At 59.6% G+C, this 18,809-nt stretch overlaps 1 protein-coding gene across 8 annotated transcripts in view; it reads right to left on the reverse strand.

The window, feature by feature from the left end:
- Nucleotides 1-18,809, reverse strand: part of DLG3 (discs large MAGUK scaffold protein 3) — a 120,755-nt gene that overhangs the window by 9,094 nt on the left and 92,852 nt on the right. For 6 of the 8 annotated variants that reach the window (XM_090061739.1, XM_090061737.1, XM_090061736.1 and 3 more), the window contains 4 exons: nucleotides 10,544-10,658; nucleotides 4,226-4,402; nucleotides 3,019-3,094; nucleotides 2,256-2,355 (listed from right to left, as the gene is read on the reverse strand). In XM_090061739.1, the coding sequence (XP_089917865.1) occupies nucleotides 2,256-2,355; nucleotides 3,019-3,094; nucleotides 4,226-4,402; nucleotides 10,544-10,658 (468 nt within the window). Of the gene's footprint in view, nucleotides 1-255; nucleotides 302-2,255; nucleotides 2,356-3,018; nucleotides 3,095-4,225; nucleotides 4,403-10,543; nucleotides 10,659-18,809 lie in introns of all 8 variants that reach the window. The other 2 variants (XM_090061740.1, XM_090061742.1) reach the window with 1 other exon arrangement.

Raw genomic sequence — 18,809 nt, forward strand, 5'->3', positions numbered from 1 at the left:
GGTCCATGCCAGCTCTGAGCCTGAGGGGCCAGTGAGGCTCAGCCTGGAGCCCTGAAGGGGGAAGGGCCTGGGCAGGACCTGGCCTCCGGCGAGGGGACTCCCGCTCTCCTGCTGAGCAGGTGGAGGGCCGTTCCCCCTCCCCTAACGCCCCAGGCGGAGAAGCCTCGGAGCCGGAGCAAAGTCGGGAGCCCTACCTCCCCGGGACACGGCCGGACGGGGACCATGACGGGCCATGCGCACGCAAAGGGGACTTACTCAGGTTCTTTGCTCCATAATAATCGTCACTTAACCCAGGGAAGTCCTGATTTCACAGACAGCAAGAAGGGGGGAAGAGAAACAGAGAGGGGGAGGCAAGGGAGGCAGAGACAGGGAGAGGAAGAAGACAGAGCCAAGTGAGCATTAGTGACAGGGCAGTCGAGAGCCGCAGCTGCAAGTGAAGTGACAAACCCCTGTCCACAGGCGTCCGGCCCCACAAGTGCCCTCTCTTGGCCACGGCAGCCTCGGGGCCTCCCCACGGGCCACAGCCCAAGTCCCCGGCCTGGAGCAGGAGCACCAGGACCGCTGCGCCCGTGTGGGGCCTGCCCCGGCCCTGAACGCCACGTAAGGCCTGCGAGGAAAGCTCTCCCACTCCACACGGCTCCATCCCCAGCCCCGCACAGGCAACGAGACGGCAGCCCAGACCCTGCTCCTGGCTCAGCGCCGCATGCTGGTGAGACCCGGACTGGGCAGCGAGCAAACCCCAGGTGTGCAGTGCCCTGGTTCAGCAGCTGCCCCTCCTCTCCCTCCCCCTTGCCATGGGAAGGCAGAAGTCCCATCCCTTTGGCTCCTGCAGCAAACGCTCCTGCAGGCTGCGGCCACAGCCAGACGCGGAGCTCGGTACCAGACAGCCGTGCTGGCGCACAGGCAGTGCACACCCTTGGCAGATGGCACTGGGTCTGCAGCCCACTGGTTGCAGCCCGAGACAGAGCCTGGAAACCGGGGTCTGTGCCCTCACTACGGCACTGCAAGCAGCCCCACACAGGGGTCTGCCAGGAGCCGGCAACAGCTGCTTTGCTCAGAGGCATCTCTACGGTTCGTAGCCCTGATGCCAGACCTGGGAGCACTGCAATTGTCCAGCATCAGACACCACCCGCAGGGTGGCTACTGAGCTCACTCCACGACCGGGGCACCTGTCTGTCCACGAGCATAGGCTGGCACCCACAGCATTCACAGGCCCCTGTGGTCTGGTCAGGCTCCTTGGACCCCAGCCCAGCCCAGGCACCCCCTCCACGGCTCTCAGTAGGCTCCATCTCTGGACCACGGCTCAGCCCCTTAGTTGCTGGGACCTCAAGCAGCTCATGGCCCAGCTCCTGCGCCACGGAGCGAGTGGGAGGGGGAAGAGCAGCTGCCCTCTCAGCCTAGCACAAACCCCTCCAACCGGGAGCCCGATGCTGCTGCTAGCAGCGGGACCTCTCCCCTGCCTGCAACCAGGGTCATGCACCCGAGCCAAGAAGCCCCAAGATGTGCTGTGGCAGCGGGCTGCTCAGAGCGAGGTGGCAGGGACACGCAGCTGGGCTCCCTGGGGCATCCGCACGCCCTGCTCCGTGTTCTGCGGAGGCGGCAGCCTGGGGCACCGGAGGAAGGCAGAGCCCAGGGCACGTCAGGGAGGAGCAGAGGAAAGCAGAGCAGAATGGAGGCGAGGGCTGAGAGCAGTGAAAGGATGAAAACACCACACACACGAGAGCTGGGGCTGGACAGACACGACTGGGGCAGCCCACTCTGCGGCGGGGAGGTTAGCAGCAGTGGAGGGATGAGGTAGGCAGAGAGGAGCGGTGAGGAGGACACTGGCTGAGCTTCAAGGGGCTTCTCCTTGCCCTGAACGCTTGGGTTTCCAACCTATCCCTAACATCATCCTTGGTGGCAGCAGGCCAAGCCTGCCCTGCGCACTGCCCTCCCAGGGCCTGCCCGGCTGTGGAGGAGAGGGCAGGGTTCCCGAGAACAACGGGCAATGCTCCAGCCTGGGCTCTCCTGTGCTCAAGGAGCCGCTTGCACGTAGCGGGAAGCCCGGGGGACTGGGGGAGGTGCAGTCAGAGGCAGAGAAGCAGTCTCAGACAGGTCCCGTGCGCAAGAAAGCCCAGGTGAGTGCTGTCTGATGGCTGGGCTCAGCCTGGCGCAGGGGACTGCAGGCCGAAGCCATGCACCGTGTCTGCTGTGAGCAGGCCCCGGAAATCGGGGCAGTGCGGCCGGCTGCTCCTGTCTGGCCGGCTGCTACTTACGTTCCTGTCCGCTGCTCTCCTGGGCCAGGTTCTCTTTGCTCTTGTAAAATGGGAACTTTCGTGAGAGGCGGAAACTCTTTTTACGTTTCGTTTTGATCGACTGTGAAGAACATGGAGATGGAAGGGAGGACAGAAAAAACAATGGCGTTTAACGCATGCAAGGGAAATTAAAAATGAAGAGACGATGAGGAGCTGGGGGTTGGGGCCATGCCCCGCAAATGAAATCATGGAGATTACATGGAGACTATAATGCAGGAGAAAAATTAAGTGCAGAGAAAAAAATGTGTTGCAGGGATGTAGGGTAGTCGACCGTCCAGTCCGCACGGGGAGCCCATGCCCTGCCTGCCACAGGGGGAGCCAGCACGGCTTGGGTCTTCCACGTCAGCCCAGTTCAAGCTGCCTGTACACGCTGCGTGAGGCCGGCTCCCACCAGCCAGGGTCTGCAGAGGGCCGTGCTCCCTCACGACCCAGGCCCTCACCACCCGCCGGCGGGGTCACCGGCAGCACGGCAGGGAAGTCTGCTGCAAGCGCCAGTGTTGCGCGACCCCGTCAGGCTGCTCCTAACTGCCGTCTCGTAGATCTTCACTCAGACCCAGCGCGCAGGGAGGGGCTCTGCCGCAATGGGTCCACCTCACACACAACTGCTCTTGCTGGCTGCAATGCCCAAGCGGGGAGCATTACAGCACTGGGCTTGACTCTGCCTGCCCTTCTCGGAACAGCCTCAGCCCAGCCCGCCCGCCCCCCACCCGGCTCTGGCGCTTACCCTGTTGGACTCGATCATCCCGGTCCGGGCGTGGAACTTGACCGTTTTCAATCGCGCCCTCTCCTTCTTTTCCACCCTGGTTAAAAGTTGAGAAAGAAAACCTGCTAGTGCCTGCACAGCAGCTCCTCACCTTGCCGTGCTCCGTGCGAGCCTGCAAAGAGTCGCCTCTGTACCGCTGGGGTCACAGCCAGCCCTGCGGCCCAGAGTTCCCAGGAGACAGACCTGCAGGCAGGGACACAGCGCTGGAGGCCCTGGGGCCTGCAGTCAGAGATGGATTAGAACAACTGGCCTGTTGCAGGTTTGCAACCAATGCCAAGAGCCTCACTGGCCCTAGCAGCCCTAAGAGCGGGTCTGGCACAAGCCCTGCCAGAGCGTAGGGCAGGCATGAGGCGGGAGGGACAGGCATGTTGCAGGGAGCACAGAAAACTTGGCCCCTCTAGGAGGGGTCAGGTGAGGACGCAGAAGCCTTTCCCCAGCTGGAGCCCAAGGGAACCAACTCCACTGGGATGAAGCTACTTTCAGGCCTGCACGTCACTGTTCCCAAACATCCCCAGCCTGGAAGGATCCTGCCCATCTCCCTCCAAACCTGGCCAGCTCCTGCTGCAGCAGAGACCACCTGTGCCCACATCGGCCCTGCAGGTACCGAAGCACGGGCCAGGTGGCGGATGGGAGGGAAGTGCCTGCTCCCTTCTCACGTGCCCAGAATCTGCTTCTGCTTCAACACAAAACCCGCAGAACCCACAGACACAGCTTGTGGTCGGCTGGTTCCTCTTTTCCCCGAGGTCTGAAGTTTTGTGCTCAACGGGGCTTGGCTGGCAGACACAGACAGTCCTGGGCAGCACAAGGGGCAGGGAATGGGCTGTGCTGATTTTCACCCCCAGAGCTGGACATGTGCCTGCTGGAATAGGCCTGTGTGCTCCTGCCCCAGCGAGCGGGGCTCTGGGGTGGCCCACTACCCCTTTCTGTTCAGGAGGGTCTTGCTGCAGGAACCCTATGAACAGCCTTCCTACTCTACTCCTGTGACCCTGCACCCAGGCGGGGGGGTGGACCCAGCTTCCTTCAAGGCGAGCTGGGGCTCTTGCGCTCACACCTGCAAGTTGGGGCTGTTAATGGAACCGCTGGTACGGACGGCTCTCACTACCAGGCCCTGCTGTCAAGCCAAACCCTGGAGCATGGCCAGGGTTAGGAGCGGGGTCTGGACACTCACCTCTTCTTGCTGGGGATGACCCCAATCTGCTCGCTCTCCCCATGCGGCGTCACTAGTCTCGCCTGCCACCACTCATCGTCAGAGGCATTGATGACGTGCAGAATGTCCCCATAGGAGAAGCTGAGCCCCTGGCTGGGCAGGCAGCTGTCCCGGGTCCGGTCGTAGTCAAACAGCGCTCTGCAAAGGAGCAGAAAACAGGGATGTGAGAAGTAGCTTTGCTGGACACAGCCAGGGGGGAAGGTGGGTCAGAGCAGGGCAGCCAGGCAGGCAACAACGCATCCCACTATCCTGCCAAGGCTGGGCCACGTGCCTGCAGGGGACCTGGCCGGGGGGAGCCACGTGCCTGGCTCAGGTCCTCTTGTCTGCTGCAAGTCCCCTCCCACCTGAGGGACCAGCCCAGTGTGCCACCAGCCCCTGCAGAGAGCCACGTCCACTGCCCCTGCACCACCCAGCTGGAGGCTGCAATAACCCCTTCGCTCTAGCATAATCCAAAATGGTCTCACCAATACTGTGTCCTCCCTATACAGCAGGGGATGAGGCCCAGAGATGGATGAGAAGGATTAGATCCCAAATGCCCCATGGCTTCCCAGACCCCTAGTCCTGGGTTCTGTGGGAAGCGGGTCTCTAGTGTGGCAGCCTCTGCACTCCCTGAGCCCCACCCTAGCAGACCAAACGTGCATGCCCGGCCCTGTTGGCTGCAGCTCGTGCACGTGCTACAGTCAGCGGCTGCCATTCACAGGACAGCCGGGACACTGCTGCAGGCTGTCACCTGCGAGTGCCCTTTGCTGCTGACCTGCTGTCACCGCTCAGGCAGCAAATCTGCACCCTGAACATTTCCAGTCCAGGCTGCCTCCATCCACCACCCTCCCTCTACACACAGCCCCCACAGTCCCACGGCTCACTGTACCCACGACCACCCAGATACACCCTCCATGCCAGTCCGCACATGCCTTCCTGAAACGTTGCAGTCTTCCTCCCTGCAGCCCATGAGGAGGCAGCAGGTCAACAGCTGGGCAGACAGGAAAATGCCAGTGTCCTTTCCTGATCTGCCCCCTGCACAGGAGTCGGCGCCTTGCCTTCCAGGCCAAGTGCCCCCAATGCACTGCCTACATGGGGGCGAGAGTGCAGAGCAGCGCTGCTCATCAGGCCAGGCTAACAGGTTTCTTATCCAGCCAGGAAGGGAGATGGGATTACTAGGGCTGCAGACTGGATTAACATGACACCGGTTGGCAGTGATTTAAAATGTTTCTAGTGACGTGGCTGAACTACAACCTTGCTCCCTGGGGCTGGCCAGCAGGCAGCTCCGCCGACACAGAGCAGAGGCCATGTTTAGTGCTTACACCGTGATACTTTGTGCACACACGGGTTTTATTTCAGACACTGTAAACTGAGAATGTATCTGAATGTTTAAGCCCCTGGCCCATAGCTGTTGCTTCTCCTGCTCACAGTTTACATTACAATTCAATTTACAGTACAGGAGTAACTTTGTCTTTCATGACATCTGTCACCATAAACTTCAATGCACCACAGACTTGTCTGTAAATTTTCTTCTAAAGGAGAGGAATCACAAGCTTCCGGCAAGCTGTGAGGCAGCTGAACAGGAGGCTTTTAATAGCACACGAGCTGCAGCCTTATCTGTGGAGCAGCTCCATATACCGCTGGGCTTTAAATGACCTCAAATGTAAAAGCAGCGAGACCTGTGTTCGCTGCAAGGAAATGTCCCTTTGCAACAAATTCATGGCGAGGAAACAGCGACCAAAAGCACCATGTACCATGGCAGAGCAGAGACAGCGTGCTGAGTGCCCACAGCACCGCCCTCCATCACCCTAGCTCAGGGAAGCTGGTTAACATCAATTCTAAGACCCTTATATGCAATCCCCCGACACACACACTGCCCAGGGCCTGCAGACTCCCTCCCGCCTGTAGCAGCACCCTGGGCTGCAAGGCAGACCCGCTCTGCAGCGGCTGCCCCGCAGACACTTTGCTCTGCTCAGCTTCCCCTCAGGCCGTCTCTACGCGGCATCTCAGGGCCACTCGCTGCTTCTCTTGCTGACTGACTGACCCACGGAGCCGGGTTTGCAGAAGCGAGGAGGCAGCACAGAGCCCTAGTGCCCCGCACGAACGGTGCTCAGCCAGCAACAGCTCTGCTCCAGCGCACCTGGTCTGAACTAGCCCCGAGGGACCGGCAAAGCGGCCACGAGCCTGCTTGGGGCAGAGGAAGGCACTTTCGACTGTGCGAGCCATCACCTCCAGGCTCTGAAGAAACTCTCTCATCCTTCAGGTAATGGGGGCTGAAACCAGGGGCTTCCAGCAAAGCCACTGAAGGACAGCAGCAGCTTGAAGTGGGGTCTGTTTCAGAGCTCCCGGTCCAGCCAACCTGCCCCCGTGCCTCTTCTCCATGCAGGGGACTTGCAAGAGAAACCGACTGAATGGAGAAGGCATGACTGGGGCTGGAGGCTGCAGCCATCCCGCACAGACAAGCTGCTGCAGAGAGAAATTCTCTGTCCCATCTCGTCGCTGCTGAGAAGGGACCTTTGCAACAGTAAGGGCAGATGTTACCCATTTTTAAGCTGATGAAGTCCCTCTAATTGTGGCTCTGCAACCAGCACAGCAGCATCTTCACCATCCTCTCGTACAACACTGGCTTGGAAGTTTGTTTCCTGGTTTGGATGGAGATGTCTGCCCTGTTCCTGCATAGACCGCAGCCCCGAAGAGCCCGTCTGCATCCAAGCTGTGGCCCCAGGTTGGCTGCAACAAGGTGGGACCCCGCGACGATGATGATTCCAACACGGCGGTGGCCAGGAGGGCAGCCCCCAGCTGCGCCAGCATGGCTGCAAGGGAGAAAGCCACTGGCTCGCCTGGCACCATGAGCCAAGACTGAACTGCGGCATCCTCACTCCTGACAGTGCCGAAGCACCAGCAGCTCAGAGCCTGCTCAGCTCTCAGCTGTACAACTCTCTCCCAACAGCTCCGTGCTGGAGCCTTGACTCCACAGGGCCTTTCTGCACCCGCTTCACTGAAGCCAGCGCGGCAGAGCGAGCAGAGCCGCCAGGAACAGGAAGATGCGGCAGGCACCAAGGGAACTGGTCAAGCAGGTTTACTCCAAAGCAAGCACAGGCCTCAGCAGTGCTTAGCTCCAGTCTGCCATGCGGCTTGGTTCACTGCGCACAAGCCACAGCCCAGCAGAGGCGTGGGGGCACAGGGCTGGCTCTGTGTGCCAGCCTAGCCTTGATCCACTGGTTCCCAATGCCCACTAACTAAGTGGAAGCCTCCCCAGCCCCGGGACTGAACTGTCCCTCTCTCCTAGCACTGGTGCTGGAAAGGCGGCCACACCGCAGAAGCCCAGCCTGAAGCCAGGCCCGTGTGAAGAATGGCTCCTGGGATCCGACTCTCTGACCATGCCCACACTGGGTTGGATGCTCCGACAAGCCTCCAGATGAGCAGCTACGAGCACCTTGCCAGGCAGCTCTCTATGGCACAGAGCTCCTGGGGACCTACACCTGCCGGCTTGCCACAAGCAGCATCCCGAGGTCCTCAGAGACCCGCTCCATGTTCAACTCCCTCCCTGCACTGCTCCTGTTTGTCACCACAGCATCTAGCTCCAAGTGCCCTTGAGATCCAACAACCATCCTGTGCTGCATATGACCCTGGGAAGCCAAAGAAACAACACGCCTGCACCCTGACAGCGAGGCCACGGCAGAGGACCACGCTCCAGGCTGGGTCCGCACAGCTGTACGGGGCCTGCAGGAACTCCTCTTGGCAACTTGGGGTGTGGATCAGGGCTCAGCGCTGGCTGCTGGAAGAGGCTGCAAACAGAGCATGCCTGTCACCACCAGACTGGACATGGAACAGGGGCTGTGCTGCTGGTGGCTAACAGCAGCCACCTCGCGGGCTCTTGGAGTCTAGACACAGGAAGGGTGCTGTGGCTACAAGCCAGGCCACAGCCCACTGCTGCAGGGAGGCGAGAGCTTTCTCAGCAGCACTCGGAGAAAAGGAGGAGGGAGGGAGCCTTGCACACAGCAGGGTCCCCGGACTGGCCAGGCCTGGGAGACTTGTCACAGCAGGGGGGACGGTGCCCTGAGTTGGGGCAGGAACAGGAGGGCCTGCAGCATGTGTTACACTGCGGCGTGTCCGGACAAGCTCTGGAGAGAGTGGTCACTGGTGCACAGGCGACCAGCAGCATCTGGCAGCCAAAAAAATGCAGGCGTGCCCAGCCCTGGGGCAGGCACTTGCTTCCTGCTGGCAGGGGCTCCCCACCTGACGTCACAGTCGTGTGCCTGCCTGGAGGACTGACTAAGGCAGCTTGGCAGCGAGCCCGGCAATTGCTGTCCCGTCCCCAGAACAGCTCAACCAGTTTCAGCTAAATTGTGCTCGAAACTACCCCACCCCACAAGCCCGGGGCGGAGCTCTCCAAGATAGGTGCAAGGTGGCTCTGGAGCATGGTCCTGGGCCACAGGAGCCCTGTCACAGACTAGGGCTTGAAGGGGGTGGGGCTGGTGAATGGCAGGCAGGAGAGGGCCTGACGGGGCAGCTGGGCTGGAAGGGATTTTTGGACAGGCTCTGAAGAGCTGCTGTGCCCAGAGCACTGTTAAAGCAGAGGGATGGGCCTGGTTCAGTGACATGTCCCTGCGCGAGAGCGTGCGGAGGGCACGAGCCAGGCAACGTGAGCGGATGTGGTGCAAATGTCAGCCCCACGCCCACCAGAGGCAGGTGCCTGCCATGGAAGGGGAGGGAGCTCCTCAGCTCTGGGGGCAGAAAGAAGCACCTCTGGTACCAACAAGCATAGGATCCTGTCAAAGCACCAGCTCTTACCATCTGCTCATGAGAGCAGCTCCCTGCAGTGACCAGACATACCTGGGCTCCTGAAGGCCTGTGCAGCCCAGCCCAGCCCAGCCCTGAAGCCCGACCCCCAGGCCATCTGATGGCAGCATCAACAGGGGCATCTCCACTGCCTGGCCCCTGCCAGGCCCGTTCTGCATTACACAGTACACAGAAATGCCCAGTGGTGCAGGGAGTCTGCAAGGAGCCAGCCCAGCAAGGCTGGATTTAGGGACCAGAGTCAGATCCACCTGGGGCCACCTGTGCTCCTCCACTTGGAAGTTTGTTTGTGGGATGTCAGATGAGGGCATGGGGCACGCTGACGAGAGGCTGACACAGGGCCACACGCAGGGCCCACAGCAGAGCTCCAGTGCCGGAGCCCACCAAAAACATGGACATCAGAGCACAACCTAGCAGCCCTGGCCCTGGGTTCCCTTTGCAGGGGCCTCTTCTGGTGCAGGACGCGGACAGAGCCAAGAAAAAAAAAGGCCTTGCAATCTTGTCCCTCTCCAGGCAGCTTTCAGTACACAGCTGTCAGCCGCCCTGCTGGGACGCTTGCCCACCCCCCTACCCCGTGACTCATTTTAATTAGCAAGTTGCAATCACTTCTTAGCTACACACGCAGCTGCTGGCTGAGGAGAAAGCACCCAGTACCTGCATGGCCCGGTACCCAGTACAGCAAGGACCGGTACTGGCACACAGGGGTTGGAGTGGAAGTGGGGGAGGATCTGTGTGGGGCGGGGAAGGAAGGGGCTGAAGCAGCAAGGCAAGGATCCCTGGACATCGGATGCAGCTTCATCACTGCCTTGCTCTGACCAGTGGGGACCCCAGCATGGCTCTGACCCGTGGGCCTGGCCCAGGACTGAAACAATAATCCAGCAGAGCTCGTCTCCCCTCTAGCCGGACCCAGCCTCAGGGGCTTGGAGAGGGAGATAGGAGCCAGCTCAGACAGCCCTGCACCTGACCACAGCTCTGGGAAGGTGCAGCCACGAGGTGCCTGACCACACGTCCCTACCACAAAGTTCCTGATCCTCCCTGCTTAGGGCATTGCTGGTCCCAGGCAGTCTTGATGGCAAATTCCCCATCCCCTGGTGGCCCTTTTATTTCCAAATGCTCCCTATGGTGGGGGGAGCAAGGCAAAGATGTTCTGCTCAGAGGTGGCCCTGGGATAAGTGCTCCCAGGTGGAGGCTCAGTCTGGGAGGACCTCTGCCCAGCACAAGCCCATCCTGGCAGGGGCCTTGCACACGTGTGTACACATGTTTGTACTGGAGAGGTGCCCCCACCTGCAACGTGTTCCCAGAGTGTAGGCAGAGCAAAATTCAGCTGTAAAAAGGAAGAGATGGGCCCCATGTCACTGGAGGGGTCAGCTGCAGTGTGGGGGTGCTCAATGGAAAATCTCGGGGTGAGACCCTCCCCTCCCTGCAGTCAAGGGGACCCCTGGCCACCCCCAGCTTAGCAGAGGCAGAGGAACCCACGGGGAGGGGAAAGATGTGCCTTACCGGACGTAGAGGGATCTCTTCTCACTGGTCCGGAGTGAGCCGGAGCCAGAGCTCATGCTGCTGTTCATCATTTGTTCTCGCAGGTCGTGGATCTTTGACTCGAAGCGGCTGTACTCTGCAGAGAGACAGGTGGTTAGCAGAGGGCAGGGGCAGGCCTGACAACCCCATATCACAGGCTGTTACATCCTGGCTTCACCAAACAGCCAATGCGCCTGTGACCCCCTCACTGGATGGTGCAGCAGACTGAGCCACAGCCACTGACCTGCTTTGATACGGGGCTTGAAGTGCCGGGTTGGGTGCAGAGCAGGGCTCGGCACCACTGCACTCCAGCTACTGTGGCAAAGAGCTCTTCAGGCAGGGGAAAGAGCCCTACACCTTGTGCGCTCCCCCTCAGTGACAGGAGGGAAACCACCCTGTGCCCACGCACTGCTGCCCTGCACGGCTACTCTGCTCAGAGCTGCCAGCCAGTGCCCACGTGTGCACAAGCTGGACTGCTCCCAGACCGGGTGCCGCAGGCTCTGCACACTGGGTGCTTCTTCGGTGTGGGGCGCTGTGTTGAGGGGAGCAAGCCTTCTGAAGTGGATGTCCTGGGGAGTCAGCCCGTGGTGCCAGAGCTGGGGGCAGCACAGTCCTCTCCGCAAGGCAGCACCAGCCCAGCCCATCTCCTCCCACACTCTCACCACCCTCCTGCCCAGCAGCAACAAGGGTCCTTTACCAGAGCCTTTAAGAGGGAAGAGGAGCAACGCGCTTCCAGCTCACAGAAGTGCACGGATACCAAGGCGCCGAGACAAAAGGAACTGTGGCCAGAGGGCCTGGTGAGCTCCCTGAGCTTCAGCATATACACGAGCAGGGAGCTGGGCTCTTTGGTAGCTCCAAGGGCCTCACAGGTGCTGAAAGCCGCCCCTCAGCCTGATCCGTGCATGGAAGGACATGCAGGGTGGGTGCGGAAGGGGCTCAGGAACAACAGAGGCAAGGCTGGGCTCTGAGGAGGCAGCAGGAAGGACCTGGAAGCTTTGCCGTGCGTTGTGCACCCCAAAAGCTGTGCAGCAAGCTGAATAGCCCCTCGCTGGTGGAGGGAAGCTCCAGGGAAGCCAGCGAGACCCGGCAGCTCGGACCCTGCAGCGAGCTGCAGGCAGCATCCCACGGAGTGGGGAGTTTCCAGCACCTGGAGCTCCTCCCAGCTCCCTCGCCTGACCTTCAGCTGGGTGGAAAGGTTGGGGACAAAGGCAGAGGGTGGGGACAGTTTTCGATTATTAGAAGCAGCTGGGAGAAAGTTTGCTCGGGTGCTGCTTTCTCTGCTGCAAAACAAATGGCTGCACTGAGCTGGTGCCCGAGACGGCAGGGAGCCCTAGAGCCATGGCTCCAGCTCTGTGGCAAGGGGGGCAAGGGGCATATCTCCCTGGGCAATAAGGACAGGAGATCACTGACCCCGGGGTAACAGAGCAGACACAAAATTGCACCCCCAGGCAGGCAGCAGGGACATGCACGCACTCAGGCAAGCTCGGCCCTGGCCCAGCGGGTGCTCCAGCGGACAGGGGATATGCCGGCCACAGCAAGCCCTGCTCTTGCTTCCCAAGGCCCCCACCCGCCTGCCCCATTACCGTGCACCGCCAATGCAGGCTGACATGCACGACAGCTGCGCCTCCGGGCAGGAAGCGGATCCGGGGAGGAGGAGCGAGACACTGCCTTGGCACAACCAGGCCCAATGTGCTGCCAAGCTGCCTGTGAAGTGCAGCAGGCGAGGTGAGCTCCACGTGGGTACGGGGGGAGCCTGGGGCCTCACACACCTTTTGGGAGAGGTGCACGCGGGGCAAGGGCACATGCCCACCGCATTCCTGGACCCAGCTCTGCTCCCTGGCCTGGACTGTTGCAGTCACCGGCTCCTCAGCAACAGGCCCAGGGAGAGGCCAAACAAGTGACACTTGCTCCTGTCTCCCCAAAAAGGCTGCCACCAAATGCAGCTTCCTATCCTCACCGCTTCCACATGAGCCACATCCCTCTGCAGATGGGGTGCAAGGGCTGGGGGCAGGGCTCGGCGGGAGCGAACCGATCACCAAGAGCAAGGATGTTCCTTTGGCCCGAGTGCCCGGAGGTCACAAGAGCCGACCCACTGCCCACCTGCCTGGCTGGCACCTATCCCACTGGCAGCTTGTGGCGCAAAGACAGTATGTGAGAAGCCTGGGGAGCCAGCATTCAGCCTGGATGCTACTGCATGCCTGACAAGCTTCACTTTCGCTATGAGGGCTTCCTTCTTACAAGCACCACGGTCCTGGCAGAAAGCAGCAGCCACCAGACAATTAAACACTCACGAGTCAGGAAGAGCCAAAGGTCAGGTCATCCCCACTTGGATCTATCCGTGCTCCCAAAATCCCTGGATTTGCATCCATCACTGAGGCACCCTGTTGCAACACATCTCCAGCTCCAGACCTGGGCATCGCCCCCTTCTCTTAGCAAAGACAGACTCCACAGGCACAGCAGGTCCCAAGAGAGCCCCCGGCCCCCTCAGCTTTTACAGATGATTCCCCTATTGAAAAGGCTCATCTCTCGCCTCTGCCGTGAGGCCCCTGCGCAGGCAGCAGGAGAAAATGACTGTGCAGGGGAAACTGGAACGTGTGAGGCGACAAGCTGTCACACACAGGAAGCAGGCTGAGGATGGGGACATTTGTCCACGGTTTTTGCTCCCATCACTCATGACATCTTCCCAAGCTGAGCTGTACGGGTGGGCAACTAGCACGGCTCTGGGGAGTCCCTGGGCCCCGAATCTGCACTCAGCGCCAGGAACGCTGCACAACGCTGGGAGGAACGGGCCACTCTTTCCTACAAAAAGCTTCTGTGGATGGACGGGCTGGCGCACAGAGCGGAGACACTATGTGCATGTAGCAAAGGTTGCCGGCAAAGGCATGGTGTGCTGCATTTCACAAAACCCCAGGGCTGGAATGACACAACCTGAAGTGCTGGAAAGTCAGGAAATGCCCAAGTTAACTGTGCAGCCTTTGCTCCTAAGTGTCCTTGTGCTGCATTTCCAGAGTGGCTTTTCCTAAACCAAAAGTCACAGAAAGGAGCCGAAGTGTGCCTCACAGTGCAGGCCTCAAGCTGACTGGAGGCTCCCAAAGCCACAACTATGGTGCCTCCAAACTCCACTGTTCAGACCAGGCATCAGCTGACCACCGGCCCTGCCCGCCTCAGAAACCCGCACGAAGAAGATCCTCTCCCGTATAGCCAGGAACAGCTTCCCTCTGCCCCTCCCTGCCTTCGGTCCAAGCCCACGGCCGTGGCTCACCTCTCCAGCTGGCAGCCAATGCCCCCGCCGCGGCACAAAGCTGCTCTCCTCTGCTGCGCACTCCACGCCTCACCAAGAGCCCCATGTGAACAGGCTTGGTGTGTACAGCAGGCACTTTCTAAAGACACCTCACTCAAGCAAATCAAGCTCAATTGTCGTCAGAAGGCTCCACAATACCTCTCCTCAGCGAGAGCTATTTTCCTGCCAAAAATCAGCTTTCAACTGCCAGCCATGTCAGCTGCAGAGATGTGCAAAAGTCGGGCACAAAACTTTCAAGAGCTGAAGACAGAAACCATTTCCTGCCCTTTATCCCATCACCTTCCCACGCCCCCGGCTCCACTGGTTTGAAGTCTCAGAGTTTGTATGTTAGATGAACACCCCCCAAAGACGCAGGGTCCTGGAAAATGTGGCACTGCAGTTGCAAGGTCCAGCACTTGGCAGAGAAGCACCAGGTGGGTGCCATGAGATGAGGTCCTGGTAGAAAAAAGCAGCCCATGAGCATGTAATCAGAGAGCACGCCCCAACATGCCGGTACATAGGGCCACAGCTAGCGTCACTTATAGTTCAAGCGTGTGTGCTCACCACTGAAACCACGCTCTCTGAACAGCTCCTCAGCTGCTCGGGTTTTAAAAACAAGAAACATGTTTCTTGCACCTGTAACAACCTCCCAGCCCACGTTGTCAGTGGGGCTGAACGCCGTGCACACCTGTGCAGATCGCAGCCAGCGACCACGTTAGCTGCCGCACCAGACTGCTCTTGGCAGCGGGGAAGGGGAGGGAAATAGGCAGTGCTAGGTCCAAGTGGGGCAGGGAGCCCCAGTTGGGTCGCTCTTCCCTGTGTGATGCCCAAAAGGAGATGACTGGGGTCAAAACCTGCCCGCGTGCTCAGCTAGCAGTCTGGCAGCCCCATCCGGCATGCCCTGCTGCTGTAGGGGAGACCGTTCTTGTGCAGTGCCTTTAAAAGGCAACCACAGTTTCCTTAGGAAAGGATGCAAGAATGAAAACCACAATTTTTAAATAGCCCCTATCTCAGCAACAGCTGGGCAGGAACCGATGGGACAAAGGAAACGAGATTCTCCCCAGACAGACGGTTTTCACTCAGCTACAGACAACAGAGGTGCAAGAGGAAAGGGGCTGTGGGTCCAAGCTGGCACATGGGCCAGCGCAGCTCTGGCTGCAGCCCCGGCCCTGTGTGTAGGACCGTGCCAGCTGGCCCACGGGTTTGGAAATTCAGCAGTGAGGGAGTGGTGGCAGTGTTAATTGTCTCCTCACCCCTGCCAGATTTCTGGACCCACAGGGAGCTCTGAGGGCTGGATGAGGCCCGCAGGCTAGAGGCTGAGCACCACTGAGCTACACCAATACAAACAAGGTGGCAGTGGGAAGCGTTCTCTGCATGAGAGCCTTTCATGTGAGGTAGCAGCACCCCTGACCCAGCATGTGAGAGGCCCTGGCTGCACCGGCTGGACACAACCTGCAGGTTGCACGTGGCCTCCCAGTCCAGTCCCCAGCTGGCACCCCTCTGGCCGCTCAGCCTGGCGCCGTTTGGAGTGCGGGATGAAATGGGATCCTCCTTCATCTCAGAGGAGATGCCTCTGGCTAGATCACGGCTGGCGTTATTGGAGGAGTCCAGCACCTGCCTATCGCACAGGCTGTCCCAAGATGCCCAAGGGTCCCTTCCTGGAACAAATGCCCTCTCCCCGCCAACCGATCTCAGCTGGAGAGAAGCTGAGCTCCCGGCACCTGCAGCAAGAAAAGGTTGGAGGAATGGGAGCAGGTTTAAGTTTAACCACCAGCAGCAGGGAGCAGCTCGTTAGCAGGGGTGGGGATCACCAACTCCTTCTCCCAGGGGCAGGCAGCCACTGTCCCCCTGCAGACCCACACACCCCATGTGCCTTCCCCCGGAGCACGTGGGCACCGCGGCTGCTCCGGACACACTGGGAGCTGGCCTCTCCTCGAGAGACACGAGATGTTGCCTACGCTTGGAGCAAGACCAGAGCAGGTGCTGCAGAGACTCCCATCAGGCATTGGCCTTTTGCTGGGATGGTCGGAGCCAGTGCCTCGAGGGGAGGGAGCTGTGTGAGCACAGGGTCTGTACCCGGCTCTGGCGGCAGGGGCTGTGCTGCCTGGGCGGAGGGCAGGAGGCACACCCGGCTGACACAGCTGAGCCAGCAGAACAGCAGGGCATGCCGGGCCAGAGCTGCTGACTCCCCGCAAGGCCCGGGTCACCCAGCCCAGCAGAGCCTGGCATTCCTGCTGCAACCACCAATCTGCTCCAACCCCAGGACTTCCCTGGGAAGTTTTGCTTGGGCTATGAAGAGCGCTGGAAGCCAAGAGGCAGATGGGGGCTGTGTCCCTCTGTGGGGAGAATATGGCTGGCATGGCACAGCAGGAAGGGCACACGGGGTGCCTGCAGTCAGGGTCTCCTTTCACCTGTTGTTGGCAGGTAAGCTCTGGAGAGGTCAGATCCACCTCTGCTCAAGTCCCCGTCTCCTCTGAGCAGGGCAAATGTTACCTCTACCTCAGTGCTGTGGTGGGACAGCTGCATGGACTGTGTTGTTTGGGAGCTGGGTCCCATGCCCTGGGCTCAGAGGCTGCAGCTCATTATTTCCACTAGCCCATCACCACAGAAAAGCACTTCTGCCCGGTGATCATTCCCTCTGCCAGGAGCAGGGAAGCCAGGGGTCATGCCAGATGCTGCCACGGGTCTCACAACGACATGGAGGAGCACTCCCCTGACCTGCCACCGTCCAAGAAATCCCTGAGCTTTGAACTCTCTGCAGAAACCAAATGGATTTGGGTGCCGAGACGGCGAAGCTCTCGGATCCAAGAGGCTATTGTCTGCATCTGCCTTGCCGGCCTCACAGTGAAATAATTCCTCCTAGGCTTGTGTTTATTGTGAGCCCCGTGCCCCGAGCCAGTTGCTCTTTCTATGGTAAAGGCACGCAGTCAACCGAGGCAGAAGGCAGCTGGGTAGTAACCCAACAGCCCCGGAAAGAGCGATCCCCAGCACACAACTGCCCCACGCCCTTGCAGGAGTTGTGACTATGAGAGGCCCTGCTCCTGGTGCATGGAGCCGGGGCAGGAGCCTACGTGGCCTGCTGGCTGCAAAGGCCGAGTACGAGTCCTGCCTGCTCAGAGTCAGATCTGCCAAATGCTTTGCCGAGCATCCCGTGGTCCAGCTGCAGGTGGCACGGAGGTGGCGGTCAGCTGTGCCTCTGGACACAGCCAGCCGTGAGACGGTGACGGAGCCAGGATCTCCACCCTGCTGCCCACTCTGGATTGACAGTGCTGTGCTTTGTAACCTTGGGACTGGTCAGGCAAGAGAGGGCCCCTTGGACCTGACAAACCAGGCCTCTCTGCTAAACCCCAAAGGCATCTGCCACCAAACAGGGGCTACTTTCTTGCTCTAGCCCCTGTCTTGGGGGTTTGCTAGGGTCACTGGAAAGGAAGCCTCGGATGGCTTTCTCCAGCCAAAGGAGAGAAAGCAACCATCAAAGAGGGAGGTGAGCACAGGGGAAGGGTGCTTCTGGGCCGCGGCATCAGGAACTGGAAGGGAGCCCTGCACCATGGGTCGTGCTCCGAAGGCCCAAGATCCAGTGGAAGAACGTGACTGCAAATCATCCCAAGTCACAATACCCGAGAGGTCCCCAGTGCCAGTTTCTAACAGACAGCACCAAGTATGGTGGGGACAGCAGGGGGACCTGCTTGGGAAAGTGGCAGGGGCTTGCAGAGAGCAGCGCAGCCAGCTCTGCCGAAGGAACGCCTGCTTTGGGAGCAGGGACCCGCGGGCTCCCCACGAGGGCTGAAGGAGCCACTCCAGAAGGAATCTCTCTGCCTCGCACTACCAGGATGTCCTTGGTTTCAAGGCACCTTAGTTCACTGCAGTCACTCCCTCCCTGCTTCAACCCACGGCACGCCTCTGCTCCCTGGGCGTGGGCAGAGGAGCCTGGATCCAGCTGTGCAACTTTCTTAAAAGTCACAACAGCCCTTCAGGTTTCCCTGCTGAGATCAGCCAGAAGAATGATGACAGAGAAGAGGGCACCCTGCCCCTTCCTGGAAGCTTATGCCATCATCAAAATCACGGTGCTGGTGCCAGTGGATGGCAACGCTCACCAGACAAGAAACTGAAACAAGGGACTCAGGTCAACACAGACCACTGCAGGGAAGGGCTGCTTTTGCTTAGACGGCTTGCAGAAACCTCTGCGCCAGGCCAGCTGGTGCCCAGGAGGGAGAAGGAACTGGTACCAGTCCATCTGCCTTGCCACTCCTTCGTGCAGAAGGCGGGATGGGGTGGCACCTCAGAGACTATCTTATTCAGAAAGGCGTAAGCTTTGAAAGTAGGCAGCAGCCTACCTAGTCTGTGCTAACACCTGTTAGCACCTGATGAAAGACGCTGTTGCCTATGGAAATGTATGCCTTTCTGAATTAGTTTCTAAGGTGCCACCCTGCCCTGCCTTCTGACTTCAGACTAACATGGCTGCTATTCTTTCTCAGTTTATCTTGGCTTCTCTCCCCTGACTATGTGGAAGATATTAAGAGGGCAGAAGCTGTGGAGATTCAGGCAAGTCACTAAGTCTCCACTCTGACCCAGAAGCTTCTGGGAGCCAGCCTGAGCACTATTAAACAGCATGCACTGATTTATCAGAGCCCCAGCAAAAAGCCTCTCCTTTATTCACAAGGGCTGGGCAGATAAGAGCACAAGCACTCAAATTAGCAATCGCAAGGTAAAAGGGGTGGGGATTTGCCATGCACCAGCTTCTCCATGTTAACAATCCATAAACCCGTGCTCCTAGATGAGACCTACACCGCCCCTGCTGATGGCCGAGCTTCCGCACACAAGGGCATGCTGTGGAGCTGACGTGCACTTCTATCTGGCAATAACAAGCAGCTGATATGCCCAGGCTACATTTGCAGCTTTCACCTCTTAACTAATAATTAATTTCTGCCAGTTCCTTTCATGGACATGCACTACCAGGTTAAACGCGTA

Source organism: Crocodylus siamensis, chromosome 8, assembly GCF_052110815.1.
Source record: "Crocodylus siamensis isolate JL-2025a chromosome 8, ASM5211081v1, whole genome shotgun sequence".
Classification (NCBI taxonomy): domain Eukaryota; kingdom Metazoa; phylum Chordata; order Crocodylia; family Crocodylidae; genus Crocodylus; species Crocodylus siamensis.